Source organism: Python bivittatus, unplaced genomic scaffold, assembly GCF_059951505.1.
Source record: "Python bivittatus isolate LINGU-HERP-01145 unplaced genomic scaffold, Pbiv_v1 ctg000220_np1212, whole genome shotgun sequence".
Lineage (NCBI taxonomy): Eukaryota > Metazoa > Chordata > Lepidosauria > Squamata > Pythonidae > Python > Python bivittatus.
The window spans coordinates 16,039,129-16,056,654 of NW_028277048.1; the positions used below are offsets into that span (position 1 = coordinate 16,039,129).

Below are 17,526 nucleotides of genomic sequence, written 5' to 3' on the forward strand. Positions count from 1 at the left end.
AGATATTCAAATTATTTTCCTTTTAAGCAGGGATCTCTTTTGACTATGAAATTTGTATCAAGAGTTCTTGATGTTCTGCACTTTCCTTCTTTAGAATACTTTTGGAGAATTGGGCCTATAAATGCCTTAGGGGTTTATCCTGGCAGCCTAGATTGTTTGTTGAAGAACTCTTTTCCATTGGTTTTAAGGATATGAATGGCCTAATCTGGACTACAGCAATCATCCAGGATGAAAAAGTTGAGGACAGCTGTGTTCCCTGGGTTGTGCACAGTCTCCTGCAATGAGGAACCTGGCCTCATTCAAACTCTGAAAAAAAGCAGCTTTATTTATTTTGTATATTTCTGCCAAACAATGATTGCACTTTTTGTTTGTACAGGCCTCGGGGAGGTAGAGCTGTATTCCATTGTCTGCCCTCTCTAAGCTCCATTAATCCCTTCCCCTCTGGTTCCAGCAGTTTTATGACCCCAAGCACACAAGCTTTGTAGCACAACACTAGCATAATTCAGATGCCAGAATTAAGGAAATGGCTGGTATGTGAGCCTTATCGCATGCTTTTCTGGGTTGCAAGCTGTTTTTGGTGCTGTAGGCTAAGTCTCTTGGTGGGCAAGAAGCCAGTTGCTTCCTTCCATTTTGCTCTTTGGTGCTTTCAGAGTCTGATTGCTGAGTTTGAGGTTTTGCCTAAAAATATGCATGGTTTCTTTTACCCCCAAAGAAACTAGATAAAATGCATTTGCAAAAAGAAAACTGATTTTATCTTGGCTTCTTTCCCTAATCTGGGTGGAAATGTTCTAGTACGTCTTAGTGTGATGTTTCTAGATCAGTATAAATAACTGATTTAAACCTTTTAACCCTGTGTGCTGTTTTCCTCTTTATACTGAACATAGCTGTTTTTCCTTAGGTGGTTTCCATTTAGGATCCATCTTAGCAGCAAGCTCATTTAGATAACAAAGCTGACCCTTGCTTTGTACTGGGAACACTTCAAAAGAGACTGTATGTTTTAAAATGCATAGTGGTACAGAATCCTTATCCATTCTCTGACTCATAGCAGTCATATAAAGGAGGTGGTAATTTTTTCCCATTAAGGAAAGGAAACTAGGACAGACTTTATCCTCAGATCACCTGAGTTTGCCAGCTTTGGCAAAGTACTGCTCCTTGGCTTTAGTTTGTCTCAACTCTCATGCAATGAGCTGTACTTTGCTGCAAGTGAGTTCAAAGTTCTAAGAAGGGAGAAGATCCTGCAGCATGCAGAGCTGAAAATATTTTCCCTAACTGAGAAAGCTGTGAAGAGATGGGGAATATACGCAAGCTTCAGCCCACAAAAGCTTCTTCGCTCTGTGCTTCCTTCCTTGGCTGGCTTGCTTATGAAAGATTCTTGAATGTCATATTGTAGAAATTGACTTATATGTCCTGATTCTGTATGAGCTGGCTTTGCGGTGTGTGGCATTTTCTCTTTGGAGCATGTTTTTTAACAGGAGCAGAATAGTAGCATGTAATTCTTAACCATCTAAGAAATGCAACTTGAAAATGTGATATTGTCTTAAACCCTTGAAATGTGTTGAGTGTAATATCAGTGTTTCTGGAAATTAGCGAACAACAAAACTAGCTCAAGGTCATCAAATGACATTTCATTACAGATGCCAGCCAAGCCTGTTAGAATAACTGGGCAAGTAGCAAGATTAGGTAGCATTAAGCAGATTAAAGTTACCTTGAAATAGAATCCAAGAGCTGGCCCGTAAGAGATTCCTGGCCCTTACTAGGTTTGTGCATCAGCTTTGCCCCACAGGCTCCTCCTGCAGCAGTGCCTCATTCCCATAGACCAGGTATCTATGAATCCAGGTAGGCCTTCAATAGAACTGGAAATAGGCCATGTTAGCTTCTAACTACCAGTTTCTTCTTGGAGACCTGGGCTGGCACTGCAGCAGCCACTCTTTCCTTGACCAGGCATATGAAGTCCCTCTGCTGTAGCCAAGCTGAAATAGCTATCAGTCTGAGAGCCTTTGCTCAGACGACAGTGTACATGATGGGCAGACTGCAAAATCCTCCACTCTAGTTACAGGAATTCCCTATGGGGGATGTGTTTGGATAACAGAAGGGAAAGCGCTCATGTGCCCACTGACCTCCCACTGGGCACTGTGTCTAGAAAATAGCCATAGTTTTATGTTTATTGTATGAACTGAGCACAACTAACCATGAGAGAGCCCATAGCTCATTTTTATTTTATTTGTGGAATGGAAGGTAACCTGTGAACATGTAAACCCTCCAGAACATCCCAGATTGCACTGCTCCAATTTGAGGGGAAAACTGCTGATGCTCTGATGCAATTTGCTGTCTAGTTCTTGGCAAAGGTTCTAGCTAAAGGTACAAAATAGTTATCTTAAGCCTCCAAAAGGTTCCAACAGAAGAGACTGCAGCAACCCAGAATACCAGAAAAAGGAAACAGACTGCTTATACAATATCTTCCAACAAAATGGATATCCATGCAACTTTATCAAAAAGTGCCTAACCATTCAACCCACTATAGCACAACCAACACAAGCTATGAAAAGGATAACACTACCATACATCAAAAACATCTCAGAAACAACCAACAGACTGTTACAACCACACAGCATTACCGCAGCGCACAAACCAACTAAAGCCCTCCAGAACATCTTAAGTAAACCAAAAGACCCAGTAGCCCAAGAAGAAAAAACACACTCTAAGGACTGTAACAGCCACTATGTAGGACAGACAGGCAGAACACTAGCAGAGCACATCCATGAACACCAGCTAGCAGTCATATGACAGAATGAAAACTCCTTAATATCACAACACATGGTTAGAATCAACCATAGTTTCAGCTGGGAGACTGTGAGCATCCTAGACCAAGCTAAAGCCAAAAATGCCAGGGAATTCCTGGAAGCTTGGCATTCAGACAAATCAGCCATCAATAGACACATAGAGATAAACCACATTTACACACCATTCAAAAGAGACAATAAAAAAACTAAGAAGGAAGCAAAAAGGCCAGAACACATCCTCTCTAGCAGCCTACACCCAGATAAGCAGGGTTAACACCAGACAAACAATCAAGCAGAAAACAATACCCTAATCAAGGAACTACCAAGGAGAAAGCCACACCCCCACCAACACTGGCGGGGCAAGCTACTGTATATAAACAAAGAACAAACCGCACTCCCTTCTAGCACTGATGATGTTACCTAGTTGGGTAATGAAACATCTGCAAGTAAACAACCAAGCTCAGAGAGCACCAAGGACTCCACTCTCCAAAAGGTATATCATACTATTTTATAGTTTTAAAAATGATCTAGTCCCTTATGTTCTTTAAAAAGCCCCAAATTATGTCCTACCCTAATGACACCAACACCTTACCAGACATGCTTGGCCTGGACCTTAGAAATTGTTGTTATTGTTATTATTTTAAAAAGTACAACTTCAGGGCAAAGAAGTTGCTTGGTTTGAAGTGGATGGATTCTGACCTGGTTACCTGACTGGGAGGTAAAGCTAAGAGGTATTTGCTGGCAAAAGGCTTCTGATTGGAGTACTAGCTGAACAGGTTCTAAAGTACATCTTCACTCAGATTTACCAAGTTTTGTCATTGTTAATTATTTTATCTACAGCATATTGCATTTTGCAGATTTTTACCACAAAGGAATTACCACAGATGCTCCAACCCTGCAGGTTTAGTCAGCATTATTGATCTTTCCAAAACATTTGCAAAGCGTAAAAATTGCTAATCCCAGCTGGTTAGCTGACAAGAACTGAAGTACTCTCTTGTCAGAGAAGAGCCGGAAGGCATGTCATACAGTTGGATTATCTGAAACTAAACACGGACAGCTCTTCATGCCACGGTTCTTGGAAGAGTGAGTAACAGAACAGAACAAACTTTATTACAGTTAGTGGCCAGTGCAAGAAGACCAAGTAGCATCCACCTATATGCTGCTATTAAGTCTTTGGAGGCAGAGGTTCAGCAGTTTAATAAATAATAGTGTCATGTGTGCAAAGACATTGCACTAAGTAGCTTGATTAACACATAATACATTAGTCCTAAATGGATCTGATGTAAATATCACCAATCTTGAACTAATAATACTTGCTTCTAATTTGTTTTGGAACATTCAATTCCTGGTGCTGTTTTTGAGCTATAAAGGCATAAGTAAGTCATCTTCCATGGTGATAACAGAACCTCACATAACAATTACAAATCATATATATTTTGCCTTTTTTCCTAAAAGCTCAAGGCAGCAAATAGCAATAACCCAACGAGGGAGATTGGGCTGAGAAAGTGATTGGCTCTGACTTACCCACTGTACTGGGTACAGTGAGAAGGGATGTTGATCTGATATCCCTAATCCAACTCCTCAAGAACCAGTATGTCACACTACACTGAGTTTGCCTCAAGTGTATGCCTGCTAGTAACTTGTAATTGTTATGTGAGGTCCTGTTATCTCCCTCACCTCCAGCAGTGCCAGATGAGTGGGTACATAACTCAGGGTGCGTTTTGTAGCTGCATCTCTGATGATTAAACTCCTGAGGAAAGCACAATTGGTTCTGTTGGGTTTCAGGTGGACAGTTGAAGCTTCCCATTGTTAGGCTTTAGTGACTTAATATTTCTGGCGTTTGTTTTGTCTTTATTGTGATGGTAATATTATCTTTTAAAAGTGCATGCTGTTTTGAGAGTTTTTGATCAGTGGAGAAGTTACTAAGGAATGCTTTCCAGTCATAGCTGTGCTTAAAGGCAGAATTGCGTTGTCATGTAGTTCTGCAGGGCTAGAGAGAAAACCCTCAAAATGTGCATCATTATGGAATTCAACTTCCTAAATAACTTTTTTTTAAGCTATGCTTCTAGCCCCTATGATTGTTCAAAGATACCCTTGGGCCTGGCATTGTTGTTGTTCAGTTGTTAAGTCATGTCTGACTCTTTGTGACCCCATGAACCATATCGTGCCAGGCCTTCCTGTCCTTCACTGCCTCCCTGAGTTTGCTCAGTTTCATGCTCATTGCTTCAGTGGGCCTGGCATTGTCAGAATATTAAATTGTTTTACTATTTTGGTGCTTAAATGTATGCTAAATAAAAGAATAAACTGGTTTCTGCACATTGGATTGTCTTTGTGCAGAACTTCTGTTTTAATGGCACACCTTGCTAATTAGGCAGAATGACAGATCAAGAAAATACTACTTTTCTAAAATGTATGTCATTTGAGAGCAGGATGTAACATTTGGGGTACTGTATAAGAAAAATCTATCTTTCATATACAAGTATATTCACCAACTACAGCCCCACTATATGTCAAGGATCCTGCTTGTACATGTGATAATCTATAAGCAGGTTTTACTTTTTTCCCCATAAGCAGAAATGCCAGGTAGTATGAGCTCACTGGCTGTTACAGTGTCATTGTAAGGCTGGTTTAAACTGGTTCTGGCTATGCTGCTTGATTGGCTGCCCAAAGGCAATAGAAATGGAAGCTATGAAGAGTGGCGCAAAATAGCTATAATTCTCTGTGGCCCATTCTTCTCTGATTCATAGATTTCCTACTAGAAAGTCTAGAGAAAGATACCCAAGCATGTTTTGCACCTCTCAGTGTGGTTATGCTAGTTTGGGGTTACAGGTAGTCCTCAACTTACAACCACAATTGGGACCAGAACTTCTATCACTAAGTGATGTGGTCGTTAAGTGAGTCATGCCTGATTTTACAACCTTTTTGCCATGGCTGTTAAGCAAATCACTGTTGTCATTAAGCAAATCTCTGTGGCTGTTAAGCGAATCCGACTTTCCCCATTGACTTTGCTTGTCAGAAGCCCCATAGGAAGGTTGCAAATGGCGATCACATGACCCTGGGATGCTGCAACTGTCATAAATACATGCCGGTTGCCAAGCACCCAAATTTTGATCACGTGACTGCGGGGATGCTGCGACAGTCATAAGTGCAAGGACCAGTCATAAGTCACTTTTTTCAACACCGTCGTAACTTTGAATGGTCATTAAACAAATGGTCATATGTTGAGGACTACCTGTATATGCCCATCTTTTTTGGCAACTAGGCTGTTAGTGCATTTTCCATGTTTTCCTGGCTCGTTGTTGTCTCTAAGGGAGATACATTTTCTCTGCCACAGTGAAATCCCACATTGGTTCTGATCTTTTATTCACACAGTTATGTTTCAATGGGAGTTAACTCATGGCTATTAAGTAAGTTTTAAAACTCCTGTCTATTTGAAAATGATGTGACAGGCTGCTTTCAGCCACAGGTCAAAAGATCATTGACCTTAGTCATGGGCTGCTTCAGATGCTTATTTGAATTTGCCCAAATCTAGATTGGAAACAATCCAGCTTTGGAGGTTCTGAGATCTCCTGTCAGGCAGAAATACTGAGGTAATACACAGGGACTTTTGTCCTGAGCCCTTGCCCAGACTACAGCTACTAAAATTGTCACAATGAAACTGATTACAGTAGTGGCTTGTTGGGTGTGACCTTGTCTGATTTTACCTTCATTTTCTCATGTTAGATCAATGAACTCAATCAAGTTCCCCAGCCAGTGATGCTGCTCCCTGATGACTTCAAAGCCAGTTCTAAAATAAAGGTGAACAATCATCTCTTCAACAGGTGAGGAAACTGCTGGAGATAAAAGAGAGTAAGGCACATGGTCCTCCTAATCCAACTTTTATCCTAATGCAGTTCCACTGCAGTGTTTCAGGCAAAGCTCATTCCAGTTCTTTCAGATGAGATCTATTAATTAGAACATGGGGATTAAGCTTGGTATTGTGAGTCCTGGACAGTATATGCATATATTTACTACATGGAATTTTCTAAGGCAGTGTTGTCCAAACTTGGCCACTTTAAGATGAGTGGACTTCAACTCCCAGAATTCCCCAGACAGCATGGCTGTCTGGGGAATTCTGGGAGTTGAAGTCCACTCATCTTAAAGTGGTCAGGTTTGGACAACACTGTTCTAAGGCATGTGCCCTAGTATTGCCTACCAAGATCACCCTGATATGAGGGATTAATCTGTCCCAATTACCCCCAGATAGTACAGCTTCAGGGACAAATGTCCCTCAAAAATGGTTTTGCTGTTTGAGATGAAAGATTCTCCTAGTGCAGCCATTTTTCTCTAGTGCTGACCAATGCCATGGGGTTGAGGAGACTGGGAATTGTAATCTGACACATTTGGCAGGTACAATGTGCTCCTCTAATTGATCTGTAGTGTGCACATCTTTTTTTCTAGATTTTTTTATCCCGCCTTTATTATTTTTATAAATAACTCAAGGCAGCGAACATACCTGATTACTCCTTCCTCCTCCTATTTTCCCCACAACCACAACCCTGTGAGGTGAGTTGGGCTGAGAGAGAGGGAGTGGCCCAAAGTCACCCAGCCGGCTTTCATGCCCAAGGTGGGACAAGGGACTTCTTTGTGCTTTATAAGGAGACATTGATTAAGCCTTATAAATCAGTTTATTTATATTTATACGGATTATCTTATTTACTATAACTAAATATACAAACCACTTACAATCTAGTAGAAAGCCTCCCTCCGCTAACTCCTGCTTTTATTCTTTAGGGTTTTCCCCCCCAGCCATATATGGTACTGGCTTCTCTACAGTGATTAAGATCCTTCTGCTCATTTCCATTCCTCCGTGCTGTAATGGAACTTCCTTCTTTTATATTTTTTCAAACCTCTACTGTCCTTTAGTATAGTTTTACTTGGGACTAGACTGAAAGAAAAGGGATTTGCTGCTGGGGAATTGAAGCAACTGTATTCCAGGAAATGTTAATAGTCCATAGCCTTATTTTCTCCTCTTTAGGGCCCAGTTTCCATTTAACAGAATGAAACAGCATAAAATACTTTGTTTCTTGGGATTACTAGACAGTGTTTTGAACATTTTGCTTTATATGCTACAGAGGGTGTGCTATGCATCCTAATAATGCACAATGTAAGTTTAATTTATATCTGCATGATTTGTTTTCAGTGCTTCAACTGCAAAATGTTTGAATTTTGAACTATTTACATAATTTGATTTTTTGTTGTTGTCACTTTGAGTTATGGTTGACTCCTGGCGACTGCCTGGACAATTCCTTTCAGTTTTCCTGGCAAGCTTTTTCAGAAGTGGGTTGCCCTTGCTTTCTCCCTAGGGCTGAGAGAGAATGACCAGCTCGAGGTCCCCCAGCTGGCTTCATGCCTAAGGCGGGACTAGATCTCCCGGTCTCCCGCTTTCTAGCCTGGTGCCTTCACCGCTACGCCAAATGGGCTCTCACATACTTTGATTAGGACATGCTTTTTACACTTTTTACACTGGTATGCATGCATTTGTACTACACTTATACATATACACACACACACTAGGCCAATGTGTGTGTGTGTATATATATAAGTATGTACAAATGCATGCATACATACATATATGATCTAGCCTACTTTTTAACATACCATTTTAGAAAAGGCAAATATTGCATTGCTTGAATCTTTCTTCATGTGAACATATGTAATTATTTGCTAGTACAAGCTGAGATCTTGCCTCCTTCTGCCTTATACCTAATGCTTTCTATTAAAAGAAGACTCTTCTGCCTGGACAGTAATGTAACCAACTCTCATAATGGAGGATTACACCATATGCTAGAAGAGGCTGTTGGTGAGAGGATTATGGAGCACAGACTAGATTACTGAGATTTCTAGACTGAATTGGCAGCTATTCCTGTTAAAGCCTTGTTCACTTTTCAAAAAGACTGCTCTTCTGATAAAAGAAATAGAAGAGCCTTTGTATTTACACAAATGAGTTACAATGCAGCGTGCTTCTGACAGTGAGCGTGTTCTTTCCATAGTAGAAGTGGTTCAGGCCTGAACTCCATATGTGGCAGAGCCTGGAGGTGATGCAATGGGCTGGTCCACTTCAGGCTGCACGATGGGGAAAACAAACAGAATCTTTTCTGCATTTGTGACATCAGTACAGTGGAGAGTGGGCTGGGCCAGAATCTTTACTGATGAGTATGCTTTTACTTCAGGAGAGAAATAAAAACACGCAATTCATTTCCTACTCCTCTAAAGTATTCCAGGCCTCTTGTCTACGTCATTAGGCTCTATTTGCAGACTAAGCTTTGGTTTAGCAGCTAACTATATTAGTTACTATATTCCTGCAGGGAAAACTTGCCTGGTCACTTCAAATTTAAGGAGTACTGTCCACAGGTTTTCCGCAACCTTCGTGAACGCTTCAACATTGATGATCAGGATTATCAGGTAAATAGATATCACCTTACTCCAAAGAGTTTGAGTACCTAACAGACCTGTGCATGCAGAATTTTTCCAGCTATAACCAGAGCCTCCTCGCCTCCCGACTTTTGGGGCAGGTTGCCTAATGCCCTTTTCCATGGTGACACATTGTGAGAGATCTCCCAGTCGGTCCATTTCCTGCTTGTAATAAAAGCAATGAACACCATATGACCAGGTGTTTTGTTAGTGTTGTAGAATTAGTTTATGTAGATTTATTTATTTAGTAAAGAAACAAATCTTATGCATTTACTGGCTTTACAGCAAGAAACCCAGTCTTCAATGGTTTGGTTTAAGACACTGGAAAAATGTTAAGAAAGGAGGTTTGAAATTGTACTAATTTTGTAGTGTGTTTTATACCTCTAGTAATTAAATTGAGAAATTATACACTATGCTATTTAGGGCATACAATTACAATTCTGTTATAAGACTATTTTGCTTCACATTAAGAACCCAGAAGAGACTAGTTCCAAGTCTGTTCTCCTGAGCGAAACTAATGTTAAAGTTGGGATTAAACCAGTGGATTATTTTTATCAGTGATTATAGTAGTATCTGTGTTTCTAGATATCCATAATCCTTATTACTCTTGCAGATGCCATGATACTAAGTTGTTTACATCCATCCAGTAGAAGTCAGTTAAGTGTAGCAAAAGGGCTAGGAGTCCTCGTTGAAATGTTGCCTTTGCCCTGGATAACTTGCAAGGCAAGCTTTACTAATGACATACTCTTGGTCTTATTTCCCCATCTGCTATGTAAAAACAATTATGGTGACCTACCATATACAGGTAGTCCTCAACTTATGACCACAATTGGGACTGGAACTTGTGCTTCTAAGTGAAGTGGTCGTTAAGTGAGTCACACCTGATTTTACGATCTTTTTGCTGTGGTTAAGTGAATTACCACAGTCATCAAATGAATCCAGCTTCCCCCATTGACTTTGCTTGCTAGAAGCCCCTGGGAAGGTCGCAAATGGCAATCATGTGATTCCAGGATGCTGCAACCATTGTAAATACATGTTGGTTGGGAAGCTCTTGAATTTTGATCACATGACCATGGGGACGCTGCGATGGTTGTAAGTCACTTTTTTCAGCAACATCGTAACTTCAAATGGTCGTTAAACGAATGGTTGTAAATTGAGGACTACTTGTAAGGTTGAGGTAAAGGTAGGGGAAATGGTTATATGTGAAACTCCCTGAACTCCTTCCAAAGTGCTTAAACATTGATGATGAAAAAGGGCCAGAAGTGCAATAGCTTAGAAATGGTCTGTCATCACGAGAGGTTATATGCATCCAATCCAGCACTTTATAACAGTTTCAGGGCAGATCTCACAACAGGTTAAAGGGAGATATGGAGGAGGAAGCCCAGGCCAGGCTTGCTTATAGCTATGTTCTTAAACACACACACAACAAAAGATCTGAGCCGCTGTCAGGAGTCTGCCACGTTGTTTTGTAGAGGTATCCTTTGAAGCTGAAGCATGGTCAACAGCATTCTCAAAAGAAAGCAGCAGCCACAACTATTTTTCCTTGTTGCCTTTGGGTAGAAAAGCCACACCAAGCAGTTCCTCATACTGTAATCTATGAGCATGACTTGTAGTCTCTCTCTCTCTCTCTCTCTCTCTGTTTTTTTTCCCCCTCTGTGACCCTTTGTTTTGGAAGCTGCCTGAACACATGAGTACTTTGGATTCTAACCAGGAAGAGATGCCCTGTTTTCAGTGTGACTCATGTTTCACAGTTCTTAGTGAAGCTTCTCACGTTAGAAAGAGTGGGAGCTCTGTCAAAGACTCTTCACATCCTGCCCCACTGGGATATGGAAAGCTGCTCTAAAAAGTATGCCCACCTGAAGGCAGCTGCTGAAGGAGCATTGCCAAAAGGAATGGAATATTTTAGGGGAGGTCCTGAAGCCTTGCTTAGGCAAAGCATCTTCTGCTGACCTGCACCTGGGAGATTCCCTTAAGCAGTTTCCATAGTTCTGTAAATTTCCCTGCTTTGTCCATTCTTTCTTTTTTCTAGGTCTCATTGACACGTAGTCCGCCAACCTATGAGACTGAGGGTGGGGGACGCTTTCTCTTGTCCTATGACAGGACAGTGGTCATAAAAGAGATAACCAGTGAAGATGTAGCTGATGTGCATAGCCTTCTGTCACATTATCACCAGGTAAGACAAGCTGCAGACCCAGCGGCTTCAGGGGGATTATGGCTGGGTGATCAGTGCTTAGACTTGAATCCAAAGATCATTTAACTGGAAGATTCTTAGAAGTTCCCCTTCTTCTCTTCTCTCCTCCTGCAATATGATATCCCACATTGGTCACCAAGGCCTGACCCTCCAAAGAAGTTTCTAACAAGGGTCAGGTAGCTGTGGGGGCAAGTTGGTCTAGGTAAAAAGGTAAAGTCTTTCTTGAGTCAAGTCTGACTCCACAGGGCAAACATTGTTGATCATTATCTTCTTCCAGGGTTTTTATTCCTGACTTCTTAGTCTGGGATTGGGATTTCCTGGTGGTCTCCTATCCAAGTATTAACCCAACCCAGCTTAGCTTCAGATATAGGAGAGGGTAGGAGCCACTTTTTGTGTGTATGTTTTTATTGATTTATTCTAGGGCTCCAATATCTGTACTGAAAACATGCTGAGTTTTTGAGCTCAGCGGAATCCAATGTAAACGTAGGCAACTGCAGGTCTGTGCATTTTCTCCCCCTGCTTTCCATGGGACAGAGAATACGGACGCCTAGACCAGACTGCTGGGAATTAATTCCTTGCTTATTCCTCAGATTTGAGCAGGAACTGCCACTTGTGTTCTGGCTTTGCTTCACAGCCTTGGGAGCAAGAAACATATTTTCCAACAGAAAGCTCTGAAGCTGACATTCAGAAAAATAAAGAAAAAGATTGATTATGCTTAGTCTGCTCTCTTGAGAATAGAGACAGTGATTAGAAATTTAGTGTCCCCCACTAGGGGGTGCGTTTGTCCTTTGGAGATTGTGGCCAGCGCGCGATCTCTCTCTCTCTCTCTCTCTCTCTCTCTCTCTGTCCATTAACATCTGACTGCCCTCAAAGATGTGAGGTATGCATTTCCATCTTTCATACTTGTCTTTAAAATGTGAATCTGAAATTTGCAGGGTAAAATCTCCTGGAATCTTTACTAGTTTATTATTTATTAATAATAATGCCTATTACTGTCTTTTATAGCCCTTATTTACCAAGGGGCAAGAGAGTTTGGAAACTGGAGTTCTGTCAGACATGGGTTTTATTGTGAGATCTGCAACCATTTCCTTTCTGAAAAGATCTCAGTACCATGCACAAGACTGTCTGAACCTTTGGCTGCCTCCACAAGTATTAGGCTCCTTGAGAGTTGGCACAATGGTATTTTATAACATTTTTGTCACTGTCTTCTTTCAGTACATTGTGAAATGTCATGGGAGTACCCTCTTACCCCAGTTCTTGGGTATGTACCGGCTCAGTGTTGACAATGAGGAGAGTTACATGCTGGTCATGAGGAACATGTTCAGCCACAGGCTCACTGTACACCGAAAATATGATCTGAAGGTAATGGATGCTGGAGAAGAATCACTGTGTAAATCAAGTCTCTGTCCCTATTTATTTGTCTCTTGCACGGTGCTTGTCTATGTATGCAGGTGTATGTGGAGGTAGTGTTACTTATGGTCTGGCTCAGTCACCCCCATTACCCTGTTTTGAAACAGAACAGTCAGACAAATGGGCTGACTCCTCATAAGGAAGAGGTGGGCTGTCGGGAGCTTCGGCTCATTTCTCTGACTCAGCCCACAATCACTGCTGCGTTTCAAAGTTCCCAGTCACAGCTGTTCGACACAATGACACACGTAGCTTTAAGAAGATGTTGATTTCCAGATTTTCCTCTCTTGAGGAAGGGGAAGGGATGATGATACGTTTGTGATGACATCATCCGACAATTGCAGCAACTTATGTACTTGTAATAGACGGCATATGAGTATGTTATGACATTTGCAGGGTGACATCCTCATGCTCATGTTGTTTTGGCATCATTGTGGTTTGGTGTGGATGTCACTGCCTCCTTAGCATGCCCTTCTCTCCCTTTGGGAGCAGAAGGTGCTGAGCCAAGGGAACAGGACATAATTGATTTGGGAAACTGCCCAGCACAAAACAGAGTTTTGATATCCAATCTTCTTGTAATAGTCAAATTTCTCAGCAAGGCATCCTCTCTTGATTATTCCATCTGTAAAAAGAATAATCATCATACAGGAGGAATGAAGAAAAAGGGTAATTTAAATAGTATCTATAAAAATGGTGCATTAACTGTCAGTGCCTTAAAATGGTTTTGTCTCACAAATTGGCAAGCAAGCAGTATTTCTGTCTGCTCTGAGACAAGGGTGCCCATGGGGTCGTTATTCAACAGTAAAGCCTCATGCTGTCTATGTATGTAAGCTACTACATGTTTGGGTCTACGGCTCTGCTCAGGCTTCTGCCCATCTAACCATTGGCAGCCCCCAAATATCTGGTTTTAAGCCAAAGGCTTCACAGAACTAGCTGCTGACACTATGTTTAGCCCCCTCTGCCCTGATCCTTAACTGAAAGGACATCTAATAGTGCGTCTACTTGGAAGGAAGCACCATGAAGTTCAGTGAGGTTTTATTCCTGGGTGAGTGAATATGAGATTGCAGACTGGGTTGTTTTTAACTCATTCCATGTATCTTCTTCCACTGCCTGCCTGACTTCCTCATTAGCCAGCCTCAGTGTCTAAATTTAGATAATAAGCTCTTTAGGGCAAGGATTGCCTTTTGCTTATGTAGCTCTCTTAATGCATCACGGACTCTGATGGCCTCTTCCAAGGAGTAGATCACAGTAAGGAGATCTGCTTCCAAGGCAAAATCCTTTGGGGCTCACACCTCTTCCCCCCGCCTGTCACTACCCAATTTGTCATTTCTAAGGTCAGATATGAGTCCTTAGTTTAAGGCAAGCAAAAGTGTTCCCTTTGAGCTTTCTGCCACAGCTGAGCGAGTGTATTTCTGAGGAGGAATCTAATTCTGATCTGATAGCTGGCCATTAGAGAAGATCCATTCTGTTTCCCTGGCAGACTGTTAAATGTCGAAGCAGCCTTCCTTGGGGGCTTGTCCTGCAGAGGGACAACTCGAGTGGGATTTTGGCTGATGATTAACCAAAGCAATAGGGGCATTCTCTGAGAAGCCTGTGCCTCATTTCCTATTCCTTGTCCCAAAGCCCAGTTGGCAGCATAGATGGTTCTGGCTGCGAAGTACTCCTTCCCCATCTCTTGCCTCAGGACTGCAATGCAAGGGCCCCTTCTTCCCTCGGGGAATTCATTCAGTAGATGAATGGTTTCAAATGCAAGGTCACTACTTTGTGCTGAAAAGCTAAGCTGGGAAAATGAGATGGATCATGTCCACGCCTCTCCGCCTTCAGTCTGGCTACACATCATTAAATGCTGACCTATAAAGCAAGTTCTCCCGTAGCAAGGTTATATGGATAATTTACAGCAGCGTTTGCATTCACAAGTGTTTTAGGGGGCAACTCTGTGTGGAGGGGATGGGGGCTACAAACTGCACTGCCACAAGGGCTGCAGCCTAAAATGCAGCCGGAGAATCACTGTTAGTGCACATATTATAAATATAAAGGATGCGGATAAAGTAATTTGGAGAGGCTGTTAATGTATTTCATGATGATAAAATATTGCAGTGATTATGCTTAACATGCTACTTACCCTGAAATTAATGCAAGTCTAAAAAGTCAGTCAGTCTGAGCAGGATGAATGGACAGAAAGAATATGCAGTGTGAATGAGTTGAATGTGAGAGATTTGGGCTGCTTTCCATTTATGTGTTTTTAATACTTGACCTCTTTCTCCGTCAAAATTATCGAGTTTTTCTTTTTTCATGAAATTTGGGTCTCTAATAAAAGCCTAACAGCCTCAAGTGATGCCTTTCCTTGCTTTAGACGCTCATGGTTGCCAATATGTTTATATGTTCAGCATATCTCCCTGGGAAGCTGTGGGGCAGGGAGCTAGATTTAATTTGTTGGGTCATTTCTTTATCTGATGCCAAGAGGTACTGCAATTACTTTGCAGAATATAGAAGCAGTATAGTCCCTGCTCAGAAGGCGACATAAAAAAGTAATAAGGCAAATAGACAGGCAAGGCAAATTAGCACTGTGAAAAGGAGAGACTGTGGGTGGGTATAGGAAAGGCCCTGAAGGTGTAGAAATTAACAAAGGCATTAGTGACAAGGATGCCAAGGGGAGTATCTTGACAGAAGGTTAGAGAGGAAAAAAGCAAGCAGGAGACTCAGAGCAGATGGTCTGGGGGCTTCTCAGTCAGTGTTGATAAGATTATTCCACATTCAGAGACATCTCAAGTGTGTACTATCAAGAGGGGTTTTTTTTTAAGAGAAGGCACCAAGTTTGGTGTAAATCCAGTCTCATAGTGGTACAACAGTAGCATGTTGAATTTCTGACAATGCAGTTTCCTTTCTGACTGCTGTAAAAAAATAATTGTACAAAAAATCGACACCAAGATTTTAGAACTCAGTGGGTGAGATGTAGGTTCATTTGTTGGCTTCCTCAAGAGCCTTTGGATAGCTTTGATTAAGTCATGTTTTCCCAGTTTCTTCTCTCCCTTCCATTAAGTTAAAAAAAAAAATGCTTGCCACATATGTTCCAAAGGAATAAAGGATGTGATTAATTTGTATAGTGAAAGTATTACACAGTGTGGCATCATTGCTTTTTATGCTGCAACCCTTCCATTTCAGATCTGCTGATATGGAAATGAGAGATAGCAAAATAAATGTAAACCAATGTGTTCAGGAAATGGTTGAAAACTTTTGCCCATTCAGTATTACTCTTATATTGTCTGTCATGCTAGGGACATGTTTGGTGTGAATTCATGATAGGCCTGCTGTCAAAAATGGAGTTAAAGTCTCTACACATATACATATTTTTCTGGGTGCCAAGGAGTGACTGGACAACTGTGGAGCCTCTATAAGGACCCATTAAATGCTAGGAAGGACTTGAGGAATGACTTCAAATATTGTGGGGGGACATACACACACACACACACACACACGCACCCTGCAGGCACAATATAAAACCACTTGCAAAGCACCATAAAGGTTTTAGAATGAGATCCTTCCCCTCCTCCTCAACCATTCAGCAGGGAATAACAGCCAATAGCATTGAAATGTTAGGATAAGATAAATGCAAGATGTAGGTAGAAGAGGTTATAGAAAGGTGAGAGATTTCCTTACCAATTTCCATCTAAAATTATAGTATTATCATGAGACTATTTACCTTTTAATTCCAATTATACTATGGCAGTCCTTCCAAACTCTTAACCTCCCATTGAGATTTTAAAGTTTCTGATGTTATGAACCCCCTTTCCCTCCCACTTTCTAATAAACTTGAGTTATATTAACACTTTGATTTGAAAGGTGCTCAGAAAAGACACTTTTGTAAATCTAATCCCTTGTTTTCTAGACCATAATCTTTATGTTTTTGCCTTTTTTAGGGTTCCCTGATATCCCGTGAAGCCAGTGATAAAGAGAAGGTAATTGGTGATTTTGGCTGCATTTTTGTGTTAACCTTATATGGGTTGATTTCAGTTTGTTGACACAACCCAACATGGCATTATAGTTTCTTCTTTATGAAGGCAATACTGGTTAGCTGTAAACATTATTAATTGTTTTTACTGCATAAACCACAATTAGCTGAATTCATGCCCAAAGCTAAGCAAGGAGGGGGCAGTCTCTCTCTCTCTTTCTATGACTCCTGGAGGGCTTCTGAGATCATGGAATCAACGCTGAGTAGAAAAATGGCCAATTTCAGTGGCAAGGTTTTTGCTTTTTAAATTGTGGGGTGGGGAGGGTTGATTTAAAGGTGGTAATGGAGAGCACAAAGCCTCTGAAAAAAGATTAAAAAGCTCTCATTTTCATCCTTAACCTCCTCCCTTTGAGCAAAAATGGGCTAATTTTTTTTTGCCCTTGCTCCTTCTAGTGATGTCATTATGTCACTAGAAGGCTTTTAGAACCTCCTGGCAGGTCAAGAAGCTGAGCTGTAGGTTCCTGATCCAGAAGCAGTCACCCATATTAATAGGATTCATATAACCTAATACACTGCCAGTTGAACAAAATACAGGATGATGTGTGAACCTCGCTACTGTGTAGTGTTTGATATAGCCTACGAAGTCATCAGGAGTTGAGCTTAATCAAGGGAGTCTACTTTTTCTTAAAGCATGGATGGATAACCTGCATCCTCAAACTTTTTCTGGAACTCCTGGAGTATCCTCT

General features: G+C 41.3%; 1 protein-coding gene across 1 annotated transcript in view; it reads left to right on the forward strand.

Annotated features, from left to right (window-relative positions):
• Nucleotides 1–17,526, forward strand: part of PIP4K2C (phosphatidylinositol-5-phosphate 4-kinase type 2 gamma) — a 33,840-nt gene that overhangs the window by 1,801 nt on the left and 14,513 nt on the right. Inside the window, exons 2-6 of the mRNA XM_007422054.4 lie at nt 6,504–6,601; nt 9,128–9,224; nt 11,263–11,406; nt 12,640–12,786; nt 16,749–16,787. Of these exons, the coding sequence (XP_007422116.1) occupies nt 6,504–6,601; nt 9,128–9,224; nt 11,263–11,406; nt 12,640–12,786; nt 16,749–16,787 (525 nt within the window). The remainder of the gene's footprint in view (nt 1–6,503; nt 6,602–9,127; nt 9,225–11,262; nt 11,407–12,639; nt 12,787–16,748; nt 16,788–17,526) is intronic.